The following is a 27,997-nucleotide window of genomic DNA, read 5'->3' as shown; positions in this document are numbered from 1 at the left end:
GAAAAAAGGCTCTACTTGTTGCTTTTGTTTTGTGTGAACCATTCATTTAGCGCCATTGTGGGTTTTTTAACAAGACTAAACGAGTTAACGAGGAGGACTGCCACTGCCTGATCGGACTGGCACCCTAGCATAGCGTTTAAGGTGAGTGATGATTTCTCTGTATTTGGCCCTCCCTCCCCTTTTTTCAATGATCACGGGGACCATTTTAATATTTCTAACAACTTTATACATTTATACAGTAGCAGCTTCTAATATTTGACTTTGCGCGCTCTTGTGGTTATAAAAGTGTTTTGGATGAAAATGATTTCATAAATATGTTATAGGCTATTGATCTTGATGATCGAATCCATCTCGTCGTAGAATTCACGTCTCAGCATCATCGGTCGTTCAATCCACGTTTTTAATAGGCTTCGGGATCTTACTCCCACTGTCGTTAATAATAGCCCACAACAGCATTGAACCGTGTGTGTGTGTGTGTGTGTGTGTGTCATGAACCTTCTCTGATAACACATCTGTTAATGTTATGTCACTGAAGAAGAACCGAGGCTTTAATTTCGCTGAAAGACAATTTCACCACGGTCTTTACGAGATATAGCTTGAGTTGTTATCGACTGTATGCTGATTCGATCTAAAGCGCATGAGAATGAATGAGAACAACGCGCTCTGGAGACGCGCTCTCAACTCAAGATCCTTGAAGAATGAAGATGCAAGATAAATCTGTTTGCCGGGTCATGCCGACTATGTGATTTTCTCCATAGCTCCGAGTCCAGCACAGCTGTCACTGGCAGGTTGTATTCAAATCAAGCATAGGCCTACTTAACTTTACCTGGCAAAGCAGGCAGCAAACTGACTGGGCCTACTGCAAGGTCCCGGGCTCCCTACATCCAACCAGGGAACAATATTTTATTACTCTAGTGTATTTGTTAAAGGTATATTCAGTGATTTCACTTAATTCAAATATCACTTCTTTTTTTGTTTTATTGTGATAATCCTCCATACTATAGAGTGTGCCATATAAGGAGTTCCTCCCTGTCCCCAGTTAACCCCTGGGATCAAAAAACCATGTTTCGTTTTTGGCTAGGTGGCCCAGCCTTCATCCAATCAGGATGGAGAATGGGGCCTTCCGCCAATCATGATCGAGCGGGGGCGGACCTTCGTGTGCATGCTGTTGGCCTGTCGCATGTCCCATTGTCCCCTAGCCTCGGTCCCAGGCTTACTTTTCTGCGAAAAGAAGAGCCTGGTCACAACGTAAGGCAAAGAAGCTATCGGCGGACGTATCCTCCGGAACATCCATCAGATGTATTTCCCCCGGATACGATATTTTCCCGACCAATCACAACACTTGTTTCATTCGCGGAGAATGTGAACTGATTTGTAAAGCATCAACGTCATTTCCTTGTTTCGGTGGGGACTAGTAAACACAGCCGCACCGCGTGACGTAGTTATCTTACACGCAACACTTCCGCCACTTCCGCTGATAGTCTTTTCAGCGTAGGTCATGCCCAGGGTGAATGTCCCCCCACTGTAGTGCGTGCATGTGCACATCTTGTTACCGGGGGGACCGGGGTTTTTCCAAATCACCCAAATCACTGAATGCTCCTTTAACCATTTAATTCTCTGGTGTGTGATGGATGGACCTGGGTCTGGGCCCTCTGGGGCATTGGTTTTTGTTTGTTTAGTTACTTATCAGTTGGGCATAACATGGTCAAGTGATCTTGGATCTGTTTAGGCCTAAATGTGATTGGATAGTCAATCTTCAGATTTTATTGTCCCATCAAACTAATATATTTTCTATTTTTATTTTAACTTCAGTAACAGCCCATGTGCACGGTACAGTTGTGTATACTGTATACACAACTGTACCGTGCACATGGGCTGTCACTGAATACAGTATACAGTCATAGAGTATAGAAACCATCAGGGCTACCTCAGACTGTTGAAATGAAGAAAATGCCAGCACTCATTGTATGTCCTTTTGATATGAATTTATTTACCTCTGACGTTGATAACGAACGCGTTTCGGCCTGTGTGGCCTGTCAGCGTTATGACAAGATAACAGGAAGTGAGGTCTTTATATATGTGAGATACAATCAACAGTAATTAAAGACAGGCGTCTGTCTACCTCAGGCCTCATTCACACGTACCAAACACCAATCAAGCAATGTTTGGTCGTTTTTTTGTTTTTTTGGGCCACCACAATGCTTTTCCAATGGGAGTCACATGATTTGATCAAACATTTGTGTTTGATTGCTGATTGCTGATTGCTCCCCCTTCATCAAACAAAAATGTTTGGTCAAACCATGTGACTCCCATTGAAAATGAATTGGAGCAACACACCTACACAACATTTGTTGTGTAGGTGTGAACTAGGCCTCAGACTGACCATGTGAATCTACTCAGGCTTTGTAAACGGCATGTCCACTTCTGTTCTGTCTAATAAGGAACCAGGGATGCTTCCAGTCAGGTGAATGGGGTCCCAAGACTCCCAACACTTCTCTAGCTTAAATCTATGATCCCTCCATTGAATACACTGATTCAATCCCTCCATTGAATACACTGATTCAATCCCTCCATTGAATACACTGATTCAATCCCTCCATTGAATACACTGATTCAATCCCTCCATTGAATACAGTGATTCAATCCCTCCATTGAATACACTGATTCAATCCCTCCATTGAATACACTGATTCAATTAAGCATTGTGACTGTTAGTGGTGGGTTCAATTCATCGATATGGCAATATATCGATATATACTGCAGACGATACAGAGGCTGCTATATCGGTTGTGTGGGCGATGCAGTTTTGACATATAAACACATGGTGTAGGTGCAATGCACAATAAAGCCGCGAGGTGGCCTTCATTTTAATTTAAAGATCTATGTGGGCCTGAACGTGATTTATTGTATTAGTGCAATACTTGCTACAGAATAATAAAGAAAAGCTCCTGTAGTAAATACATGGTCATTATTTGGAATCAACGTAAAATTTCGTATATCGATATCGTACCACCGTGGCCTCTGTATCGTGATACGTATCTATGGTGAGGTTGCAGGCAATGCCCACCACTACTAACTGTACAGTCCACCACTACTAACTGTACAGTCCACCACTACTAACTGTACAGTCCACCACTACTAACTGTACAGCCCACCACTACTAACTGTACAGTCAAAGTGTATTTTGTGGTATGATAGATCTCCTGCAAGAAGAAAGAGAGGCAAATTCTAAATGTCTCTACCTGTATAAACAGAGGATCTAAAAAAAACAAGTAAATTATAGCTCAGGTGGTGCATTGCATCTCTGCTATAAAATAAATCATAAAAAAATCAAAAACAAGGGGAATGTCCAGATGACTTCTTGTTCTGATTATTGCATTTCAATGATTTCATAATGAACACAGTAGCAGGTCAAAGGGCCTGGAACCAGAAAATCACTGCCTTGGGAATTAAAATCACATGCCCATCCCCCAAGTATTAACAACGGATATTGATGCTCCAGTAGTAGTAGATGGGAACAGTCTATGCACAAAAACGAATTTCACCCACTATTTTACTTGTGAAACTGTGATGTGACAAATGACAATAAAGCTAATTCTGATTCTAGAGCTGCTCCTGACGGTATATATATATTCCTCTGTGGCTGACTCACTGTACAGTAAAGGGCAGCTGACTCGCTGTACAGTACAGGGCACCAGCCTGTACATTTGTGTCAATATGAAGTGACAGCTAGGGCTTTGCTGAAAAGGAGCATTTTCTGCTCAGTCAGCTCTGCCTGGATAATCACAGAATTATGTATTCACAATTTCACATCATAAACATTACTTCAGGTAGGCCTACACAGGGTGAAAAAATATATTTATTAAAAACTGGAAATTAAGAATAACACACTTGTGTAAACCTGCATGTCCAAACATGTGACTAATAGACCAAGACCATGACATAAATTGACACTGGTATGGTCCTTTAATCAACAAATTAACATAATGAAGGGGATTTTAGATGGCAGGGGAATAATACATTCTCCCTTTCCCAACTTGGCAAGCTGTAACACAGCTACAGAAAGACAGAAAGTGTCTTTTAATATCACAGAGAGATTTGATGACTAATATACAGTAGCACCATCTCACAGGTTGTTGTCACATCATCAAACAGACGTGTGAAAGAGTGCGTAAAATCTGCAGTGTTCATTTATAACTCAACAAGTGCAAAAGGGACCCAAAAGGTGTGTGTGTGTGTGTGTGTGTGTGTGTGTGTGTGTGTGTGTGTGTGTGTGTGTGTGTGTGTGTGTGTGTGTGTGTGTGTGTGTGTGTGTGTGTGTGTGTGTGTGTGTGTGTGTGTGTGTGTGTGTGTGTGTGTGTGTGTGTGTGTGTGTGTGTGTGTGTGTGTGTGTGTGTGTGTGTGTGTGTGTGAAAGGCCTCGCTCCCTTACCACTTCTGAGATGACTGCCGCAGTTCTTGACATTAAAGCATGGCATGCATACATGATGCTGGAGCATCAAAACACACCTACACATTCTGAAAACACTGTAGCATTCATGCTTCCATTCTAACCAGTTAACTTGGTCCACTGGCATACACAGGAAATATCCCTCTGGGTTGAGCGGTGTACAGTAGTCATACTGGGAGAGCTTTGCTTGGCAGTCGACAGGTTTTGTCAGTGTTGAAGATGAGCTGTGTTTGTTTTGGTTGAGTCAAAGGTTGAGGTCAGTCCCAGTTTACTGACACAACTCGACATGTTTGACTGAATAGAATACGATAGAACTGAAATGGTATCTGAAGAATTGAGTGTAATTTAATTGAAATTAAACTCTGTAAATGTGGTTGATATGCAACTGAAATCGCATGCTGCTAAAGTCGGTCCTCACTGCTACTGTTGCAAAAATAAACGGAATTTATGGGACCAGTTTTGGGCCGTACATGGTTATTAATTTTGACTGGTGGAAAAGCATCAAGTAGGGCTGGAGGTATTATGGTACAGGAGGCCCCACTAGCCTGGCACAAAATGTCTGGATTAGTGTTGCTTTCATATCGAGTGTTCCCATTTGACCCTGTGTTAAAGTCGGGTCAAGGGCCCCACCCACACAGCCTTTTAGTTTGTTGTTCGTATTGTTGTTGCAGCTGTGTCCTACTAGCCTGGCTAATAAGCCAGACTCAAATCACACTGTCGTGTGGTAGGCAATTTTTTTTTAAAACATCTGATGTTGTCGTTTTGCCATGTTGACATTTTGCAGAGAATTACACAGAAGACGTTGTAGGTTATTGCTTGTAGATCTGCTATTTTCGTACAACATAATATATAGTGCTTAAGTGGTTGTGTGGAGGTTTGTATCCTGTATCCGTCTAGCAACAACAGCGTCCTCTTTCATTTGCTGTAAATAAAGATGTACTCATCTCTCTCTTGTCTGTGTGGTGGGAGTAGCCTACTGACGGAGCGTCTGTTTCTGTCTCTGTTGTACCATCAGGAAGTCTGTTTTGATGTCTACGCCGGTCCTGTATCCATGGCTGTGTGCGCCCGTCAGTCTGAGATATGGACTCCTTCTCCTGGCAATCCTGCCACGCCTCACTGAAGGTACCACCTCTGACCCCTTCATGACGTCCACAACCACACTCACACATTTACACAATAAAACAGGGCTGTGCATTAATTATTAAAGACCTCTTCAATGAATCTCAAGGGCAGCCAGCATTGAACATTTCAAGCATTTCAGTGCTTCTTTGCAGAGCGACATAATAGCAGTGGTAGAACACGTTTCAGTTCCTTCTTCATTCTGGTAATAAATATTAGCTAGTGTTTCATAGTGTTTTTCCACCCTCGCTTTCACCCATGACCTGCTCTGTACGTGTCCGGGTCACTAGCTAAGGGATTATTAGAGGAGCCGGGAGCCTTAAGACAAGAGCCTCAGACATGCCACATTTGCATTGCAAGTATAGAGGAAGTCTGAATGGATGAATACTGCTCTCGCAGATTTACAACACAAAATGCTGCTCCAACAAAGCCAGCAGTAAAATACAATAGACATACTTGGAACCATAGCCGTACTTTCATTTTCATTCTGACCACTGTGTCTTCATCAGTCTGGCATGTCCAAAGATAATGTTTATATCTATTAACCAACAGTAGTTTAATTTTGATACTCATACTGAAAAGCCTCTTTAACTTTCATTCTTTTGTCTGGAATGGATCAGTTCATTTTGTTTTGAGACACTTTCATTTCCTAACTCCTTAAGGGCTCAGTAGGTATTATATGTTGTAATTCATGTTTGGCTTAGGGCTGATAGCCCGGCTATAGGTCTTATCCTCGAATCGCCCCTCACCTTAGCTGTGAGTATGTAACTGAATTAGTGTAAAGCAGGGAAGTGCTTACATTACAGGGGAAGTGCTTACACACAAGTAAATATACGTAGCTTCTAAGAAATGCACTTTTCCCTGGACTTGGGACCCTTAACACTGACCTCTCCCTTACAGACTTGTAGACACTCAACACTTATACAGTGACCTTATCGCTTTGCTGTCCATTTACAATGAAGCCATCTACACACACACACACACACACACACACACACACACACACACACACACACACACACACACACACACACACACACACACACACACACACACACACACACACACACACCCACACAAACACACACACACAGCATACCTCCATTTCACTCCAGTATCATCTCTGCTTTTTTCATTTTGTCAACCGATTTGTCATGACGATTTGTCAAATCGGCTTTATGGACGTCAATAAATGACCATCTGTCTGATCATCAGAACAGCTGTTACTAAAATCTAAAATGACACAGATGCTTTCCTGGATTAAACAAATACAGTTGTCTAAAACTGTCATAGTCTAGAAATGCTTTGCAGCATTCAACATCTAATTACCATAATTAGTATTATTATTTTGTGTATTGTTTCTACTATACTATGTTAATTTGACAGTTTTTATCAAATTCCATTGCTTCTTCTTTTCCATAGTTTATTTAAAGTGTTCAAATTGTCGTGGCAGGAAATAACCCATTTAGGACTGAGGCCAATTTTTGCTATATAGTGACAAGAACTGATCTGGGGTCTGATCAGACTTGCATTGGGGGTGCCATACCTTTGGCTAGCATCAGAGCTTTGCACTCTGTGCGGGTGGCAACCGGGAGCCAATGGAGGGAGTGGAGAAGGGGGGAGACATGTGAGAATGTTGGCTGGTTGAAGACCAAGCGAGCTGCGGCATTTTGGATCAATTGAAGAGGCTTAAGTGCGCATGTCGGTAGGGCTATAATCACGGATAAAACAGTGTGGTATTGTCATAATTGCTATTACAGTAACTGTACAGTAAAGGTGGTTGCACATGCACTGGACGCGTTTTTCGGAAAACCGATGGAGTGCAGGGACCTCCAAAGTACCATATGAAGAAAGATGATTATTATGCAGAACTCCCCCAGTTTCAAATTAATGTTTTACTGAGGGCCGCTCAGTACAAGGATTATATTCTACTGCTGGTTACTTGCTTCACTGGAGCAGTTGGGCATTAATTAACCTTATTCTAATTGCACAAATTTGGGGATTCAAACAGATGACTTCCTGGTCAAAGACACTTTTTCCATAAACCAGCCTTCACTTACACTCCTTACAATCTACTGTTTAACACTTTAACTACAGAACCCGAGTTACTTGAGTTAATTGACTGCGGTTCGCGAGTTGCCCGAGTTATGTTTTCATTGATTAATCTGTGTTTTTAATCAGTTTTATATATAAAACTGATTAAACTGACATATGGCAATGCACCAGACAGAGTGAGTTTTGATGATGTCATCGCAAAAAGGTCCGGGAAATTGCGTCCCTATTCATTACAATAGTGACGGTGCTGCGCAGCACGTGCCTTCCTCGTCCGCTCTGTTGTTGTGATCACCACTTTGGCCAATAACAATTTGCGTCCTCACTTTTGTCTTCAGGGGCTAACGTCAAAAATGTTATTTCGTGTGTGGTGTATTTTCACACCCAATTAACCCTAAACTCACTAAACCGTAGTAAACTCTAGAGAGATGAACTAGGCTAAAGCAAACTTGTAGAGTAGTGAAAAACCTCGTCAAAAAGCATCAGATCGGATCGGAGAAAGAACAGGCAGGCAGAGAGATGAACTGAAGATCCATGTTTGACCATTTATTGAAACCAAAGGCAAAGGGAGAGAGCGTCCCGCGGCCCTGACCCGCAGGAGCTCCCAGCAGACTGACCGTAGCCAGCCCAGACTAGTGAATGATTTTCACATTGACAACATGACATGATATACTTTTGCATAGACAGAGTTGAATTCAGAGGTGGAGTTAAAATTAACATACAGATCAACAGATGGCCTTTTGGTTAGCAGATGGCTGTCCCCCTGTGTGTTTTGATTCACACCTGTGACTTCAAGCAGTATAGAACAAAAGGCTTTAGCCACAGGGTACTTCATGAGAACCGCTGAGGTGTTTGCTCTCAGACCCAAGCACTTTTGACCAGACAATGTGACTCCACTTAACCTGTAGTACCAAATTAACACAGAGACCCAAATAAACAGTGACCTATTAATGTATAGTGTAGTTATTGACAGAATATTGCATTATGGCCATATGGACTATATTTTACGATTCCACACTCCCCCCTTATGACAATCACAAGATTGGCATACAAAACAATACATATAGTCCATATTCAACTGTAGTACACCCCCCTTTGACTCCATCACAGCCTACCAAACATCAGGAAAAACAACAACAAATGACAACATTACACAAAGTTCCCAAAATGATTACAACTGGTTCAGATTACATGTTTACGTTCTTCTAAATGATTCTTCTTCTACATCTTCAAATCACTTTTTTAAAACGAATTTCACATAACCTTATCCTTATCGATCAATGATAGAAATGAAACTTTAAACATACTGACACTAAAATCACCACAATTCCCTGTCTGTAACTTCAAATCACTTTGAAACTCCCACTTTGTTTGGAATAATTATTGGCCTTCAATCTTAATAACTAAACACCCAGTTTAATATGATATTAAGAGTAAAACATAGTCATAACCTTCATTTTCAAATAAGTTTTTCGGACATGTTCGATAAATTCATTTATATTTTGAAACTTCTCCCTCAAAGGCTTGGTGAGCGCGATGCGGGGAAGGAGTGAGGCAAAAATAAGTCCGATGCCAATACGATCCTAGCCAGAGGCCGCCTCCTGCTTCAGACTAACAAGTCACAGTTCAACTTAACCAGGGTACTATCGGGTTACGTTACTTATCCTGACCCTAACTTTTCAAGTAACTACTTGATGAACGCTAACTCCCTCACGTTTAAAGGCAAAAGTTCTCTCAATAATAACAAAAGAATCTTTGCACGTCGTGGCACCCTAACTGCCTCTAGTTGACATTATCGTAAACTAAATTTAACACGAGAAAAGAATAATCAGCTCTACTAATTCTAAGACGATTTTATACTGAAGCGTATGAGAGTGGCACCGGGATCTCGGCCGTCTGACACAGAGCATCAATTAATCTCAATAAAGCTAAAATTATTTAAACATTCTCCAAATTACCCCATAGACTCTATTTCTTGAATCAACTTCTTAACTAATTTAAACTCGACAAAACACAAACATCAACGTATGCCTACATATACGCTGAATAGACTCACATTTAGACACACTTTTTGAATACAGATAAAGACTATTGAACCTCTCCATCCGTTATTAATAAACTTCTTGTAATGTCGCTCTCTTCATTGTTCTCACCTCATGTCGGTTCAGCCATGCTTGGTCAAACAGAAGCTGCATGAAAGTTGCTGTTCTCGCGCACCGCACGTCGCCCTGCTTCCATTGTCCCATCCAACACAGCACCATACTCCCCCCTCCAGACATTATATGAATATGAAATATCACATAAATGACTGGAAAGAAAAACATGAACGCACGTGTAGCTACAGGCCTCATCGAAACAAAGAAACGCCGCAAAACGAGCTTGCAGATCCGCTGTCTCTGAAGAATGAAATGAACCCGTGGTCGCCGTTCGAGACCACCTCCGCTGATGAAATGAACCATGCGCCGATCGCTCTCTCCTCCCGGTGCATGGCCCGCTGACGAACCCCCACGGTCCGCTGCTTGGAGAAGGCCGTGTATCGATCGCCCCCCCTGGGTTGGAGACTCGCTGCTCCCCGCCGAGACGTGAAGAGAAGCATGGTTCCCCGTCGACGCGCTGTAGAGGGCTGCTCCACTCCTGTCCGTCGCCGTGTCCAGGCCGCTGTACACATCAGAGCCCCGGAGCGCACCGTTTGCGCTGTTGTCGCCGTAGAGAAGACCACTTCTTCCCGCTGTAGACGAACGCCGCCCCGCCGAAAAAATCAAACCAACCACCAACCGCCAAAATTAGACTGAAATTGTCAAAAAGTCCCCGCCGGCCCTCTTCTGCCTGGCGCTGGAAGCACCAAAGACACCGGGTTTCAGGGCAACATCTATGTGGTGTATTTTCACACCCAATTAACCCTAAACTCACTAAACCGTAGTAAACTCTAGAGAGATGAACTAGGCTAAAGCAAACTTGTAGAGTAGTGAAAAACCTCGTCAAAAAGCATCAGATCGGATCGGAGAAAGAACAGGCAGGCAGAGAGATGAACTGAAGATCCATGTTTGACCATTTATTGAAACCAAAGGCAAAGGGAGAGAGCGTCCCGCGGCCCTGACCCGCAGGAGCTCCCAGCAGACTGACCGTAGCCAGCCCAGACTAGTGAATGATTTTCACATTGACAACATGACATGATATACTTTTGCATAGACAGAGTTGAATTCAGAGGTGGAGTTAAAATTAACATACAGATCAACAGATGGCCTTTTGGTTAGCAGATGGCTGTCCCCCTGTGTGTTTTGATTCACACCTGTGACTTCAAGCAGTATAGAACAAAAGGCTTTAGCCACAGGGTACTTCATGAGAACCGCTGAGGTGTTTGCTCTCAGACCCAAGCACTTTTGACCAGACAATGTGACTCCACTTAACCTGTAGTACCAAATTAACACAGAGACCCAAATAAACAGTGACCTATTAATGTATAGTGTAGTTATTGACAGAATATTGCATTATGGCCATATGGACTATATTTTACGATTCCACACGTGTTTAAAAATCACACTCGTGTGAAGTGAACGGTGCCTTTCATCGCAATGATGACGTCTGATGATGTCAACAACATAATGTCCAATCATATGAGCATATGCTGTTGTCAAACGGACAGACAGACACACAAAGCTGTGCATTGGAGTGGCTGCACCGCTCAATAAAAGTTGAATATCTTTTGTGCTGCCAACAATAAGTGCCTTACATATCGTCTCTGTGTCGGGTGGAAACCTCATATGTACAAAATTGTATCAAAAAGTATCAAAAGTTGCAGATCTCCAAGCTCAAGATCTGCTACATATGATGCTTTTGTGTGACGCTGTAGTATGATCAAGTAGGGCGTCAATGATGCCTCGAACAAATGCCTCTCTGCTGTCTCCTCAGGCAGACAAGGGAACTGCAGCCATCCCGTGATGCCGGAACACGGGTGGTTCCGCTGTGAGCCGTCGCCATGCCGAGGCTTCCCCCAGAAGAGCTCGGTCCACTACTTCTGTGAGCCGGGTTTCTACATCCCCAGCAAGGCACGCAGCTCACGGTGCCGACACGGAAAATGGATGCCATCCGTACCAGCATGTGTGCCGCTGAAAGGTGAGTGGGTAGACAGGTGTGTGTGTGTGTGTGTGTGTGTGTGTGTGTGTGTGTGTGTGTGTGTGTGTGTGTGTGTGTGTGTGTGTGTGTGTGTGTGTGTGTGTGTGTGTGTGTGCGTGTGCGTGTGCGCGCGTGTTGGGGGTGGATTAAATCACACCACGATCTAAACTGTTTCCCAAACAGTGGGTTGGGACCCACAGAGCAATTTTTATGGATCGCCTGTAAATATTATGTTCATACGTTAAAAATAGATTAAAGCAAAGCTAGCGGCTAAGATCAAATAATGGCAAAGCTGGTAATTTGGGGAGCTTGGATAACTTTCTCTAGCCAGTATACTGTATTGCCCAAGTTCCTAGAAAGAATTTTATTAGATTGATTATGTTCCTTTTTTGGTACCACAGACAATCAATTTGGGTTCAAGGCCAAGCGTGGTACTGATCTATGTATTTATGCTTTGAAAGAAGTGTTAGAAAGTGTTAGAAATATAGAAGCCAGAATTTTTCATTGATGCTTCCTGGTCTTTTGACCGGGTTAATCATCGGAAGCTGTTTTTAAAACTTAGAGAAAGGGGTGTGCCTGACAGCATTATGCAAATCTTGGCTTACTTGTATGCAAACCAGAGTATTCAGGCTAGATGGGGAAGTGGGGTTTCGACTCAATGGGGTCAGGCAGGAGGGGTTGTTAGTCTCACCAGTCCCTTTTGATTTATACATGAATGATCTTTTTGTTCAGCAAAAGTAACCACCTTATGTATGCGAACGATTTGGCTATACTTTCTCCTAGCAGTGCTTGGTTTCAACAGCTGCTGTATCAGCTGAGTATGGAGTAGCATGTGAAAATGCCAAAAATGAGTAATGAGTAATGACCTGCAGGACGAGAGAGGATAAGGACCTCTCCTTTCCATCTTTTTGCCTTGCAGGTCAAGTGTCAAGGGTTCGATCCCGGGCACCGCCAACTCAGCGTATGAGTAGCACTGCAGGGTGCAGCAAGTTGTGCGAGAAGTACTGGGAGCTGATGTTAGGTGTGGCGCGCCACCTCAGCAATCCATCCCCCAGGGGTCTAGCACATTGTAAAGGGTACAGACTCCCGCTTGATTGTTTTTCTAGTGATATTTTGCAGCTGGCAGTTGCCTACAGGCAAGAGCGCACGCCACTTAACGTAGCAAGAGTGCACAGAACACACAGAGTGCGCGCTGCGCGGCACAGACAGGCACAGAGCGACACTAGCTATGCAAATGTATGGCTGTAGAGCGACACTAGCTATGCAAATGTATGGCTGTATGCCTGTATGGTATTGTCTTCATGGGGCCTTCATCGGAGCGGCAGGGCCGGTATTGCGGCCGCTCCGATTCCCCGGCTGATCTCCTTCTCCGTCCTCCCCTCACTCATGAACAAGACCCCGAGATACTTAAACTCCTTTACCTGAGGTAATGTCTCATTCCCTACTTGGACTACACAATCGGTTTCCTGCTGAGAACTCAGATTGGGAGATGGACATAAAATTGCATCTGCACAACTGTATATTTGAGATGCTGTGATGCTAGTAAGGTATAGTGATAGCAACATCCAGTGGAAAACGCAGAAGAGGAAGTTAGATTACATTCAAGATTTAACTGTGCGGTTAATATTTCCTCAATGAGCCAAAATGAGTCATTTGGTCAGTTGAATTGTTTTTTGGTTCCAGTTCTGTATGGACTTGATGAGAAGTCTATCACAGAGTTTTTTCATTTCAGTCCCTCAATGGTATTATTACAGACTTGTTAGTTAGACTAGGGTAAGAATGTTGCTCAGGGACACCTCGAGACATTGCTAGGGCTCAAACCTGAGACTTTCTGTTTCTCAGGCAGCCTCTCTACTACAGTAATTCAGCTACGGACAACACTACTGTTGAGTTTTAAAACTGTTTTTTAGTTTGCACGCACGCACGCACGCACACACAAACACCCTTAATAGCCCTAAGCATTTCCTCATTCCATAGCTACAGTATATTGACATTAAATAAGTGTCATCCTGACAACATCACAGATGGGGCAAAGTCAGCCTCAGGCTGTTTACAGTATAGTGATAGCAACATATCAGTACCATATACTGTAGTACAGTATATGGTCTGTGTGTCAAACAGTGTTTGAAATGATAATGCTCCTTAGGCCTGTCACAATTATTACATAATCGTCTAATACATGTTGAAAGATGTTCATACATAAAAAAAGCATAAGTAGCAGATCTACAAGCTTATAACACGTCACGAACAGATCTACAAGCTTACAACACGTCACAAACAGATCTACAAGCTTACAATGCGTCACAAACAGATCTACAAGCTTACAATGCGTCACCAACAGATCTACAAGCTTACAATGCGTCACAAACAGATCTACAAGCTTACAATGCGTCACAAACAGATCTACAAGCTTACAATGCGTCACCAACAGATCTACAAGCTTACAATGCGTCACAAACAGATCTACAAGCTTACAACACATTACAAACAGATCTACAAGCTTACAACACGTCACAAACAGATCTACAAGCTTACAACACGTCACAAACAGATCTACAAGCTTACAACACGTCACAAACAGATCTACAAGCTTACAACACGTCACAAACAGATCTACAAGCTTACAACACGTCACAAACAGATCTACAAGCTTACAACACGTCACAAACAGATCTACAAGCTTACAACACGTCACAAACAGATCTACAAGCTTACAACACGTCACAAACAGATCTACAAGCTTACAACACGTCACAAACAGATCTACAAGCTTACAATGTGACGCATTGAAAGCTTATAAATCAGCTGTTTCTGCTATTTATTTATTTTTTTAACGTAAAATGAATAAAAATGCCAGTAATTTCTTGGTATATTTCAGTTATTTGTCATATCTGCCCTGTGCACCTTTTTATTACGAAGCCTAAAAGGCTGAGAGAAATGTAATTTCTATTCATATAACGTTCCAATTTCTAATGCCAAAAACACAATGAAATCGTTAATCACAATTATTTGTGTGGCAATTAATCGTCCATTTAAATGTGTAATCGTGACAGCCCTCCTTTTCTTGTATCAGCTGAGCTGACCTACTTAATACAACACCCGACACATGGGCACCCTTTACCCCCTACAGTGTGCTATGTCACTGTCGGCTAGAAACCCTGTATGTACAAAACCTTTTCAGGAAATGGAAAAAGAGCTGTGTTCCAGTGGATCCAATGTAGTTATTATTAAGTAGGTATGATTTAGTCACAAGCTCTTGTTAATACTTTTCATTGTTTAAATATTTACCCACTGATATTTTAATAACAGATCTATGGCAGATCTATTATTACAAGCTCAGCATTTTCAGGACACTGAAAACTATGATGAATTGGAGTAGTTTACAAAAAACCCGCAAAAAGTTGAAATATGTAGACGTGAGGTTTCTGCTCCGACAGCAACGTTATCATCATCGCCCAATTTCTGACTTCCTCTCTCAAGACTCAGACTGGCATGTTTCGACAGGAAGTCAAGAGCACCGAAAGAGGAAGTGGGCTACCACCATAATAACCTTGAAAAGCTCTTCGCCGTCACTGGTGGAGCCTCGTGGAAGTCCACTGGTGGAGCCTCGTGGAAGTCCACTGGTGGAGCCTCGTGGAAGTCCACTGGTGGAGCCTCGTGGAAGTCCACTGGTGGAGCCTCGTGGAAGTCCACTGGTGGAGCCTCGTGGAAGTCCACTGGTGGAGCCTCGTGGAAGTCCACTGGTGGAGCCTCGTGGAAGTCCACTGGTGGAGCCTCGTGGAAGTCCACTGGTGGAGCCTCGTGGAAGTCCACTGGTGGAGCCTCGTGGAAGTCCACTGGTGGAGCCTCGTGGAAGTCCACTGGTGGAGCCTCGTGGAAGTCCACTGGTGGAGCCTCGTGGAAGTCCACTGGTGGAGCCTCGTGGAAGTCCACTGCTGTGCCGTGACAGCATAGACAAACCACAGAATTGGATAGAAACCTTTTTTAAATAGATTGTCTATAGACTGTGTCTATGATACATTCCGCTGCATGCTTCTTGGTACCTTTGCAGTAGACTTAATGGCATGTTCCATTCGGTTTTATGGACATTTGGGGTACACAAGTAGACCAAAACAGTTCTGGTAAGGCACATTGAATTATTGTATTGTTTTCCCTCACATAGTATAAAGCTCTGCTAGAATCTTAGTTGTGACACAGATTCACAACCTTAACACTGCAAGTTCATGGTCATGCTTATGGCTTATCTACCAAGACACCTTAGTTTAGTTTTAACGTTAAGGGTGAAAAGGCTAATTAGCTTTCAAACCAAAAATAGTTGAGCACTTTTACATCGGTGGTTCAGAGGTTAGCTCTGTTGTATCAAAACAAGAAGGCCATGGGTTCAAACCCGAAGGGGCCTTTTGAGGTGTTTGCATGTTATCCTTGTATTTATGTGGGTTTCCTTCAGGTGGTCCTCCCACACCAAAATACAGGCTTTATTAGGGACCAGTGCACTGGGCTTAGTGCTGAAGTTGGTCCACTGGTATGGCACTGTTCCATAACCAATCTCTGGTCTGGATATAAGCTCACAAAGAGTGCTGTGCTGCGGCTCCTGTTGTCGGGGGCAGTTTTTCTGGTTTGGTACTCCCAGTGCTGTACAACATGAGAATAAACTGAATTGCATTTCATACAATATATAAACACATTGCACACAAAACATCTAATTTTTCACAAAACAAACCTTATTCTCTCCCTCAGATAAACACAACATGAACGTGAACCATGAGGACAGAACAGCCCACTCCCTGCCAAGTGTTGCCACGACGGCAGTGGGCGTGTCCATCTTCCTCCTCACCACCACTGCCTGCATGGTCATCAAGTCCCGCCTCTACCCATGTCAATCACACAGGTAAGACCATGAGGTTGGCGCTCATACACCGCCAACCACACACATTACAACAGCTGGTCAGACAATGCTTCCCCGCTTGTCTGTACGACAGAAAATTGGTGCAGACAAAGCCAATGACAGCTCCCGACCTAACGTGAGTTCTGGCGTAGGGTACGTCCAAGTTCAAAGTCACGCTGGAATGATAAATGCCGAAAATTGATAATGATAAATGAGGGCCAATGTGTTGTAGCTGTCCATGTTATACTTTTGTTCTAACAAATTGCCCTTGCTTCTCTCTTTCCCTCATTTTTCTCACTCTTTTTTAAAACCTCCCGACTCTGTCCTGCTCTCTTTGTCTCTCTGTCCCTCTCTTCCCTTCTTCCTTCTCTTTGTCTCTCTGTCCCTCTCTTCCCTTCTTCCGTCACCTCCTCCCTCGTTTCCTTTGTCTCTCTGTCCCTCTCTTCCCTTCTTCCGTCACCTCCTCCCTCGTTTCCTTTGTCTCTCTGTCCCTCTCTTCCCTTCTTCCTTCTCTTTGTCTCTCTGTCCCTCTCTTCCCTTCTTCCTTCTCTTTGTCTCTCTGTCCCTCTCTTCCCTTCTTCCGTCACCTCCTCCCTCGTTTCCTTTGTCTCTCTGTCCCTCTCTTCCCTTCTTCCGTCACCTCCTCCCTCGTTTCCTTTGTCTCTCTGTCCCTCTCTTCCCTTCTTCCGTCACCTCCTCCCTCGTTTCCTTTGTCTCTCTGTCCCTCTCTTCCCTTCTTCCGTCACCTCCTCCCTCGTTTCCTTTGTCTCTCTGTCCCTCTCTTCCCTTCTTCCTTCTCTTTGTCTCTCTGTCCCTCTCTTCCCTTCTTCCGTCACCTCCTCCCTCGTTTCCTTTGTCTCTCTGTCCCTCTCTTCCCTTCTTCCGTCACCTCCTCCCTCGTTTCCTTTCTCCCGCCAGTCGTCGTTCGTCAGACCAGATGGACCTGATGGTGGACGGTCTCCCCATCTCCCTCCCCTCCTACGAGGAGGCTGTCTATGGCAGCTGGGGCCAGCGCCTTCCCCCCTGCTCCGCACCCGGTCCTACTCGACTACTGATGGCTCAGGAGTCCTCCAGCAGCAGTCAGTCACCTGTCACTAACCAATCAGACACCAGTCACCCCCCCCGCAGACCCAGTCAAAGCCCAGATCACCCCCCACCCCCTTATGAGGAGGTCCCATCGCGTCTCAGAGAAGCGAGGAGTGATGCAGGAGATGTCCCCCAGTTACAAGTTGCACTTTTGGGTCATAAGGACACCTGATGATTGACAGACCTAGGCTGTCATTTTTCTCACATTGCAACACGAGAGCACTGAATCAGTTTGATGTATGAAAAAGGATTGATTTCATTGGCTGTTGGCTGGTCCTAGCCGGTGTGCTTGTCATGTACTGTTGTCATCCATTCATTAACCAACCAACCAACCAGTGATGGTCTGAAACCATAGCCTGACTGTATAAACCTGCAGGTCATCAGCATCAGCACAAAGTTAAAATCAGGTTATTTTATATGCAGCTGAAGGGCTCTGCTTGGCTTAAGATCAGAAGTGTCTTCAGGATTATTGATTGTATTGTATTGTGTTTTCAGCGCTGTGCTGGAGATGTTGTGCATCTATCCCATCAGTGATGGGGCTGAGGCCTTGTATTGTAGGCCAGCGTCGTTTTCTTGAAGTTAAGTGATGTGATGTGTTTCAAAGACTAAAGGTCTCCACACACCGGGCGCGGATCGGATGCGAATTCTGATTTTTAGCGGCGTTTCTCCATCGGTTTTCCGAAAAACGCGGCCGGTGTGCAACCACCTTAACTCTGTTCCCTGTCCCCATTTACAACTTTGTACATCACTGATCATTTGCTCTGGGTCTAAATGGATTGTGACGACTTGAAGGCTTTCAAAATGGACAAACTAAAGTGAGCAATTACATGGGAATCAGTGTGTATCATGCTTGGATTAGTATCATAGTATTTGGTTCAGTATAAAAGCCTAATTTATGCTCCATCGCTCTACGCAGTCGACGGTGTCATGCGCCAAAAGTAGCAGACATACAAGCTAACGATGCGGTGCGAGCTTGTATTGGCTATTTCTGACACAGGACTTCATAGTGGGAGTCAAAGTCATGTTGTGTGCTCTGAGCAGTCGTTCCCAAGTGGCAGTGGTGGAAAAAGCACTCATTTGTTTTACTTAAGTAAAAGTATCAATACCACAATGTAGAAATAAAACCAGTAAAAATTCTCAAGTTACTTGAGTAAAAGTACAAAAGTATTGGCATCAAAATGTACTTAGAAAGTAGAAAGTACTCATTATGCAGAATGTCTAATTTCACAAGTTTTCAACTGTATAAAAATAAAAGAAATATAGATCGGCTATTTTCAAATGGTCGAAATATATATAGTGCTGAAGTGCTTAATGTATGTTTTGTAGGGGCGCCTGCTGGCCTAATGGTCCAGGCGCATGCCACATATAGCCTCTGGCCTGACAGCGCCTCGCGTGTTCGAGTCCCGTTCATGACGACCTTTGCTGTATGTCTCTCACCCTCTCCCTCTTTCCCTGTCCGTCTTCACTGTAACTATCAATAAAGGCACAAAAGCCAAAAACAAATCTTAAAAACAAATATATATATATGTTTTGTAATAATAATTCAAAACTAAAAGTAATAGTAACTCAAGTTTTTAAATAATTGTAGTGGAGTAAAATATTTTTACAATATTTTGGAAATTCTCAAGAAAGTACAAATGCCTCAAAATTTTACTTAAGTACAGTACTTAGGTAAATATACCTATAGTTACTTTCCACCACTGCCAAATGGTGTGCCGACTGCCGTGAGGCAAGTCCAGGTGTGCCTTGGGATTTTGTCACACATTATTATTTCGTAAGGGATAATGAATGGAGGTGGTTAAACACCCTGAACCTAGCCATTCATTATCACGCTTATTACACAGCTACTTAATACATACATTCAAATTTACCCAAAAGTGACAACAAAACAAAGTATTTCTTTGCTTATGGTAATGAAAGTATTCCAAGTTGGCCCTGTAGAGCGCAACAAGTCACCGTGGAAACAAGGAAGTGAGTGTTGATCAAATGGAATCAATCTTCGGGTACTGCATCGTCTATTTCTCGCTTCAAATGTTTTCAAAAGCATTCTTGAAAGCATGTTTAGTTAAATGACATTGTGTGTTTGTTTACATGGCTGTCATGTTGGGTACAGCATAAAATCCAAGGAGTGCAGCAGGTGCTCCGAGCCTTTCATTAGGCTTCGGTCTGTTATAGAGCGGAGCCGTTTGTTATACAGAAATAACACCACTGAAGTCAGCGATTGACCAATCAGAATCAAGCAACCAAGCCGTGTAATAAAGTAAGCTATGATTGTTATCAGTGCTATGTGTTCCCAGAGGCAAATAAAAAATAGAAACCCTAAAAAATACATTTTATTAAACTACTTTCAAAGAGACTTTATTCTTCGTCTATATTCAGCAGTGGTGGATCACCACAGCAATAAATGTAACCACTGCTAGAGAATTTAACCTTTATTCGCTTATTATTTTTGATCAACATTTGGCCCAAAACCAGTCTATGCCCAATTTACACAAAGAAGAGAGACCATGTTTCAAATTAGAGTCTTGGTGGAATTGTTGCGGAGACATAAGCAATATACAGTACCAGTAATTTAATCCAATAACATGCATGACAGCTACAATTTTGACCAGAATGGGGAATGGAAGTTAAACCAAAATTACCCCTAACCATAAAGTTCTAGATGCCTTTCATTGACCATATTCACAGCCATTCTGAGAATGAATATATGACGAGTACAGTTGAAGAATAAAAAACAATTGTGTGGGCAATGTTTACCAATGGGCAGACAGCCATGTTCAAGACTATTGTAACGTTTTCACCTCATAGCCTGATTGATTATTGTTGTAATTGTTATAATTACTGGCCACAAATGTTTAATTCCATGATTAACTTATAATAATTCGAACACCCTGAACGCTCCTCTTTTTGTTTTGCCATTTGTTTTGTTAGAGCAGTGGTTTTCAGGCCCACCAGTGGTCCTTGAGGGGGTTCCAGGTGGTCCCCAGCTAAATGGACAGTTGGTAACCAAATGGACCCTTATGGATCTTTAACTCTTGATGGTTTCATTTTACACTCTCAAGAGTTACATTAATGTTAAACATCTGTATTACTTAATTTACAACAAGTCTACACAAGTAGAGAATATAGAATAATTGTTATTTTGATCCACGTTTGCCAACAGTATGGAATTGTGTGTCAACTGTCAACGATAACATAATTATTCTTTAGTTTTGGGTCTGAGCTCATCATGGTGGTCTGTAGCTCAAATGCGGAATAAATAATGGGCCTTGATATGAAAAATGTTGAAAACCAGTGGATTATTTTAATTGTTATAATTACTGGCCACAAATGTTTAATTCCATGGTTAACTTATAATTCGAACACCCTAGCCCCTCTTTTTGTTTTGCCATTTGTTTTGTTAGAGGAAAACGCGACAACATCACAATCGCTGCTTTTGTGTGTCTTTCGTAACCACGGTAACTACATCATGACCCATGGGAAAAATACAGGTTTGCACCATGAAGACTCTTATAAATGTGCAGCACTGGACCTTTGTTGTATTCTACCTTTACAACAACCTTTGCTATCTTCCCCACAATGGTTCTCATTTATGTTACATATTCAGCTCTACAAAGTGTGTGTTATGTTTCCTAGAGACCTTGAATGTATTTACTGTATCATATTTTGTAGTAAGGGGAAAAATAATTCTTAAAGCAAATGATGAAGTTGGTGGTGGTGGTGGAGTCACGTGGGACAGTTTGCCACATATAGCCTATACTTTGTATTTTGTTTTATTGCACAGAGTTCTATGATGAATAAAAGTTGATATATTTAAATGTTCAGTGCCTTGAGCTTGTGTTCAATTCATAATGAGATCTGTTGTCTATTAATTAATTCATTCATTTTGTCATCTTTTAATTTGAAATATTCATATTAGTCACATTTTATTTTAGTGGGAATACATGCCATTCAGAATGTACAGCATTCCTTGCATCTTTAAAGGGACATTCCACTCATTTTCAACATTTTACTATATCATTAATATACCTTAGAGCTGTTATAATAAAAAAGTCCCCCCCATTCTGTGTTTCCTAGAACTATGAAAAAAATCATTAACATGGTGAAACACATCTTGATGACATCATCAAGATGTGATTCACCATGTTAATGATTTTTTCAGACCTCCAGTTCTAGGAAACAGAATGGGGGGGACTTTTTTTTAATTATTTCCACACAACAGCTCTAAGGTATATTAATGACAAAATGTTGAAAATGAGTGGAATGCCCCTTTAAGTTAAATTCAAAACACATTTAATAAGGTTAATAAAAGTAGTTATTGGTTTCATGCAGGTCTGACGCTTAATTCTTTATTTAAGAACTAGTGCAGAGTAAGAAGAGAAACTGATTCTCATGGACAATACCACAAGAAGGAAGCATATCAATATTGTGGGTAACACAAATTGATTGTGTAAAAAAGTCATTATACATTTTTGTTACTATATTAACTGAAAGTGCAGGGGTGAGGTCTGATTTTTAAATAGCAATGTGAATGTGATCAACCTTAATTTACATTTACAGGAATGATATTTTTGGTCAGTATGTCAGTACCATGGTCAGTATCATGCCAGTAAGTATCATGTACATGTACAGTATGTATGAGAGAAATGACTGCAAAGCAGAAGGCCCACAACACTCCATAGTCTTTATCCGTTTCCAGAAATCTCAGTTTTAGTGGCCGAAAAACACTGTTTGCCTGTGGCTCAAAGGCCCAAACGCACACTGTAACGAAGTGGTCCTCCGTTACTTATATTTTGCACATTTATGCTTATTTTGCACACATATTGTACCAGTGTTTGATTGAAGTATTTATATTTACACAGCATATGCACTTTAGTTAGTTGTATTTGCACACAAAGGAAAAGTCATGAGTTGAACTGGTTTATTGAAAGTATTATGAACATGGGAGTTGTTTCCGATCCGGCAGGCTGGCCACTCAGCATTGGACAGTACCACCTGGGGAAACAGAGGGATGTTTGGTCAGGATGGGCAAGTGCAATACAGTTAAGAGTGCAATATGTTTCAGGGCAATATAAGTACAATATGTAATATGAGACTGTTTTATGGGTGATTGAATACTTACTGCTTCTGTTCTGTCTGTTCCAGTGTGTTCGGGGAAAAAGAGTCCCCAGGCTACCAGAGCACCATATATTGGTCTGGACTGGACCACAGTGAAATGGCCAGGGGGTGTTTGAGTTATACATTGGAGCTGCTAATGATAATGGGATAGGTGGTTTATCTTGCAATAGTGGGCATAATTGATATTTACTTACCTGTGTAGTGATATAGATTTATAGGCTCATGTGATGTGGGTTATGTGGGGTTCAGAAGTGTTGCATGTTTGACCGGTAATATGGTAGAGTCTGCACTGATTGTTTCATAAAAGGCTGCCAGGAAGCACACACACACAGTGTTAGATCAGTGAGAGGACATGGTGGAGCTGCACACCAACATGTCCTATGGCTGCGGTGAGGGGAAGTACAAGAATTACAGGTATAAATATTGGCGGGTTTGATCATCAAATTGCTTTATATGCTGATGACGTGATTCTTTTTCTAAAAAATCTGGAACAGTCAATACCAGGGCTTATGGAGCTTATTAAGCAATTTGGCAGTATATCCGGATATAAAGTTAACAATTCAAAATCTTCTATAATGCTCCTTAACCCAAAAGAGAGGGCTAATCCGCCGAATTACACAAGTCACTTTAGAACTGTAGACAAATTTACCTATTTAGGTATCCAGATAGTCCCTAAACTAGAAGATGTGGTAGATCAGAATTATAACCCAATTATAGAGTCTATTACTTAAGCGTTGGACAGATGGTCAAACCTTCCAATTTCTCTTATAGGTAGAATAAATATCCTCAAAATGAACACACTCCCTAAACTGTTGTATTTGTTTCAGAATATCCCCTTGCCACCTCCTGACGTTTTTTTCACTAAAATGAAAAAAAAAAAATCGTAATTTTATTTGGAATAATCGACGCCCCAGGCTCCGTTTATCTCTGTTATATTTACCTTATGATAGAGGAGGGCTAAAGTGCCCTAATATGTTATGGTACTATTGGGCAGCTCAGTTGAGAACTATAATGTTCTATTATACAGAGAAGGGATCCCCTACGTGGAGGAACATTGAATCATACTCTTTGAAGCTCCCGCTGCCCGAGTATCTCTACTCTAATTCGAGTAAAAAACTGAAAAGATATACCGCTAATCCCATTGTTAAAAACATGATTAAAGTTTGGCAGGATGTCAGACTGTATCTTTTGGATATCCAACCCAGTTTTCGATTCAGCCCAATTTGGGGAAATTAATATTTCACCCCAGGTAGGGCGAACGGGGGCTTCAAGATATGGGCTGAGAAAGGGATTAAACAATGGAAGGATGTTTTTGACAAAAGGGGGAATCTACTCTCTTTTGATGGACTAGCTGCTAAATACAATTTACCTCGTACACACTTCTTTAAGTATTTACAACTCAGAAGCTTTATAGGGGTTAAACAGGTGAACTCTTTGACACTCCCTCCCCTGTCAATAATAGAGAAAGAGCTTATCAGAAACCCCTTTAATAGGGGCATCATTTCTGATTTATACTCTATGTTAGTAGAATTCTCTCCCGAATCCTCTGAATCCAAATATAATGCATGGAAGGCTGATCTACAAGAGGAATTGACATTGGAAGAGTGGAGCACAGCCTGTATGGCGGCTCAATCCCAGACGGGTAACACTCGGTTAAAATTATTGCAATATATGCTGATGAGGGTGTATATCACTCCAGAGAAATTAAATAAATTTAGTGTAGATATTCCAGATACTTGTATCAGATGTGGTAAAGACAAAGGTACACTTTTCCATTGTCTGTGGGCATGCCCAAGAGTGAAAGAATTCTGGGAAGAAGAACTGTTTCTATTAGGTCTTTACCCACCTGGCCATAAGATTCAGAGTAGCGAACAAAGATTTCTAGATTTATGCTTACTACAAGCCAAAAGGGCTATAGCTTTATCGTAGAAAAAGATAGGCAAACCTAGTATTGCTCTGGTTTAGGGAGCTGTCATTGTGTCTGCCTCTGGAAAGAATCACTTATACTTTGAAAAATAAACAAGAGATGTTTGATAAGATATGGGGACGGTTTATCCAATATATTACGGTTAATGATTTATCTTATTTAATGGTGGAAACTGAAAATGTCTAATTGTATTCTCTGCAGCTATTTGGTCTTGTGGCCATAAGGACTCTGTATGTTGTTGTTACCAGTCTAAGTGCCCTTATTTTGATATACTGTATTTATATGTATGTACTGTATGTTTGTTTTGTTTTTTGTTTTGTTTTTTGTTTTGTTTTTTAAGTAATTGTATTGTCTGATGTATTATGTATTGTTCTGTTGTAATGTCTGTTTGTACAAAAAAAAGAAAAATGCAATAAATATATTGTTTAAAAAAAAAAAAACATGTCCTATCTGTTTGCTGCTTGTGACATGCCATTTCCCATGCTGTAAACCTCTTTTGGGAATAAATCACGATGTGGCTGCATTTTACCTCCTGACCTCCTGTGCTCATTTCCAGCCGCGTATTGGGCCAACCCTACACACACCAAAAAAAAATGCGATTTGAAAAAGATACATAAATGGTAAATGGTGCATTTATATAGCGCCTTTATCCAAGGCGCCAACCAGCACATCAGGAGAAATTAGGGCTTCTGTGTCTTGCTCAAGGACACTTCAACACTAACTCTGGGGGAGCACAGGTTCGAACTAGCAACCATCCGGTTACCATCCGGCCACTCTAACCCTGAGCCACAACCGCCCATTTCCTCAGCCAGGAATTTGAAGCCAAACTGTTATTGCATTGTAGCACATGGCTGATCTTATCATGTCTGTCTAAAAAAACACAAGTTATGGTTAGACTTCCACATTCTCTTCAGCCACTATAACAAGTTATGGTTAGACTTCCACATTCTTTTCAGCCACTATAACAAGTTAAGGTGTTTGATACAAAATAGAATTCCTTCTGTTCCTGTGTATTACAAAAGCTTGAGGATATTTCTATCGAATGGGGAACTTGCAACATCCTCTTGTTAGGAAATGAAAAGGAGAAGTAATACAGTAGGTTTGTTTGCGGTAAGCATTTCTCAGTGCTGATGCAGTGATGCTCCAGTCGCTTCAAGTATGAATGGATGGAAGATACAAACTAGTAGTTATTTCCCCATTTCAACCAGACAGACAGACACTGACCTTCATCTCCATCTATTGTGTAAGAGACTAGCGTTAACAGAGGCTAAACCACATTGTTGATCCAGGCATGGGAGCAGCTTGGCATTCTGGCCCCCCTGGCAACATACCACACTGTACGTCCCAACTTTTATTTTTTTAAACAACCCCTCCCCCCAACACACACACACACACACACACACACACACACACACACAGTCACACACACACACACACACACACACACACACACACACACACACACACACACACACCGTTCATGACCGCTTTGAGTCTGTTATCCACTTAAGCCCCATACGAGGGTGTTGCAGGGCAAAAACACACACACACGCATGCACGCACGTGCACGCACACGCACGCACACGCACACACACACACACACACACACACACACACACACACACACACACACACACACACACACATGGGAGCCCCATACGAGGGTGTTGCAGGGCAAAAATGGCCAAAAGAAGCTGACATAGCTTGTAGTTCTGCTATTTTTATCTTGCAAAAATGTTGAATCTTCACATGTTCAAGCACACAAGCATCACATTTTGAGCTTGTAGATCAGTAATTTTCTCTATTTGATGTGCAACAAAGTATATGTAGGTTTAAATGGTTAAGCCCCAAAGGATAGTTGAGTGTGTGTGTGTGTGTGTGTGTGTGTGTGTGTGTGTGTGTGTACCAGTAGAAGATTGAGATTGGGTACATGTATATTACAAACGGCACAATATTAAAAGTAATGGATTGTCATCCTGGTTTTTGCCCCTCCTATGCCCAGCTTTATGTGTTTGTGTGAATAATAGCGATGATTTGATTGGCTGATATTATGTTTAATATTTATAATATTTTTTTCCCCCGACGCTACAAGTTGAAGCCGCACACGAGCGTCATTTCCATCCACCAGCTGTTTTAAAACCCAGGAGACACGTGGTCTAGGCGTTTTTTGACGCGACAATGTGCTAGCGCCCAAAGAGAGGACAGAATAGTGAGGACGCAAATTGTGATTGGCCAGAATGAGATGATGTATGATGATAAGAGCGACTCTAACTTCACACAGGTGTGATTTTTAAGGTACAAGTCATAGGGTCCAATCATATGAAACAACAAATGATAAGAGTAATGCACAGAAATACCACTTTTTATTATTTATTTAATTTATGTTAGATATCGAAAGGCACAGCAAAAGTGTAGAAGAATGAATATGTAAACTATGCTTTTATGATGATGAAACTGGTATACAGATGTATAGATGCAAAACGTACAATTCGGTCCCTATCGATACATAACTCGAACGGCGCTGAGTCGGCTCAAGCGAACTTCGCAACGTTCGGCACGGCGATTCGCGATCGATTTGATATACAAAACACAAACCACAAATATGATCGAGCGTTGTATTTCCTAATGCATAATAAGAACTGTGCTTCAAACCAACGTCTGCTCATCAGAAGCATAATCTACAACATAGAACTCAAAATGTCGTCATGAATAATGTTTAACATTTGTCCCATATTGTACAGTTTATAGATAAAACATTGTTTCAGTACAAATGACATGGATTATATGATAAAATATACTGTATGTATGATATATAATACTATATAATACATTATGGTATATTTAGGTGCCAGATGGGTGTGGTTTGTCACGCAGCACAATACATTTTAGACAATCCCAGAGGAGTGTTTTAAAGTCAAATCAGTATACTTCTTAATTAGTAATAGTATAGAGCATCGCAGTCCCGCCCCCTCGAGAGACCCGGAAAAGAAATCCCCGTTCATTTTCCTCATAGACTTTTCAGAAAGTATTTATTTAAAGACGTTTACACCATGGACAAAGCCAACTCTTGTCGTGACAAATCATGACAATAAACACAATGTTTTGGGCCAAATAAAGAATTAGAAAGTAGAAAAAAACGGCAGATTACAACACTTTTTGTTTTGTTTTTCTTCTTTGTAATTATTTGTTTGGTCCAAAATATTGTGTTTGTTGTCATGATTTGTCACGACTCCAGTTGGCTTCGTACG

At 41.8% G+C, this 27,997-nt stretch overlaps 1 protein-coding gene across 1 annotated transcript; it reads left to right on the top strand.

Moving 5' to 3' along the window:
* Positions 1–18,307, top strand: LOC306932794 (sushi domain-containing protein 6). Its single transcript, XM_079514723.1, has 5 exons — positions 1–141; positions 5,465–5,571; positions 11,530–11,733; positions 16,471–16,621; positions 17,537–18,307. Exons 2-5 carry the CDS (start codon positions 5,478–5,480, stop codon positions 17,874–17,876), a joined length of 789 nt encoding a protein of 262 aa, XP_079370849.1. The 5' UTR covers positions 1–141; positions 5,465–5,477; the 3' UTR covers positions 17,877–18,307.
* Positions 18,308–27,997: the final 9,690 nt, after the last annotated feature.

This window comes from Electrona antarctica (genome assembly GCF_951216825.1).
Source record: "Electrona antarctica genome assembly, chromosome: 11".
Lineage (NCBI taxonomy): Eukaryota > Metazoa > Chordata > Actinopteri > Myctophiformes > Myctophidae > Electrona > Electrona antarctica.
Note: the sequence above shows the minus strand (reverse complement) of the source record. Positions and strands in the feature narration are given on the sequence as shown.

What these genes read in the sequence shown, in the direction of transcription:
- LOC306932794 (XM_079514723.1), top strand. Translation starts at nt 5,478, where the DNA reads ATGTCTACGCCGGTCCTGTATCCATGGCTGTGTGCGCCCGTCAGTCTG. An exon ending in CCTGCCACGCCTCACTGAAG is followed by an intron (nt 5,572 to 11,529) that starts GTACCACCTCTG and finishes CTGTCTCCTCAG; the next exon opens with GCAGACAAGGGAACTGCAGC. An exon ending in AGCATGTGTGCCGCTGAAAG is followed by an intron (nt 11,734 to 16,470) that starts GTGAGTGGGTAG and finishes TCTCTCCCTCAG; the next exon opens with ATAAACACAACATGAACGTG.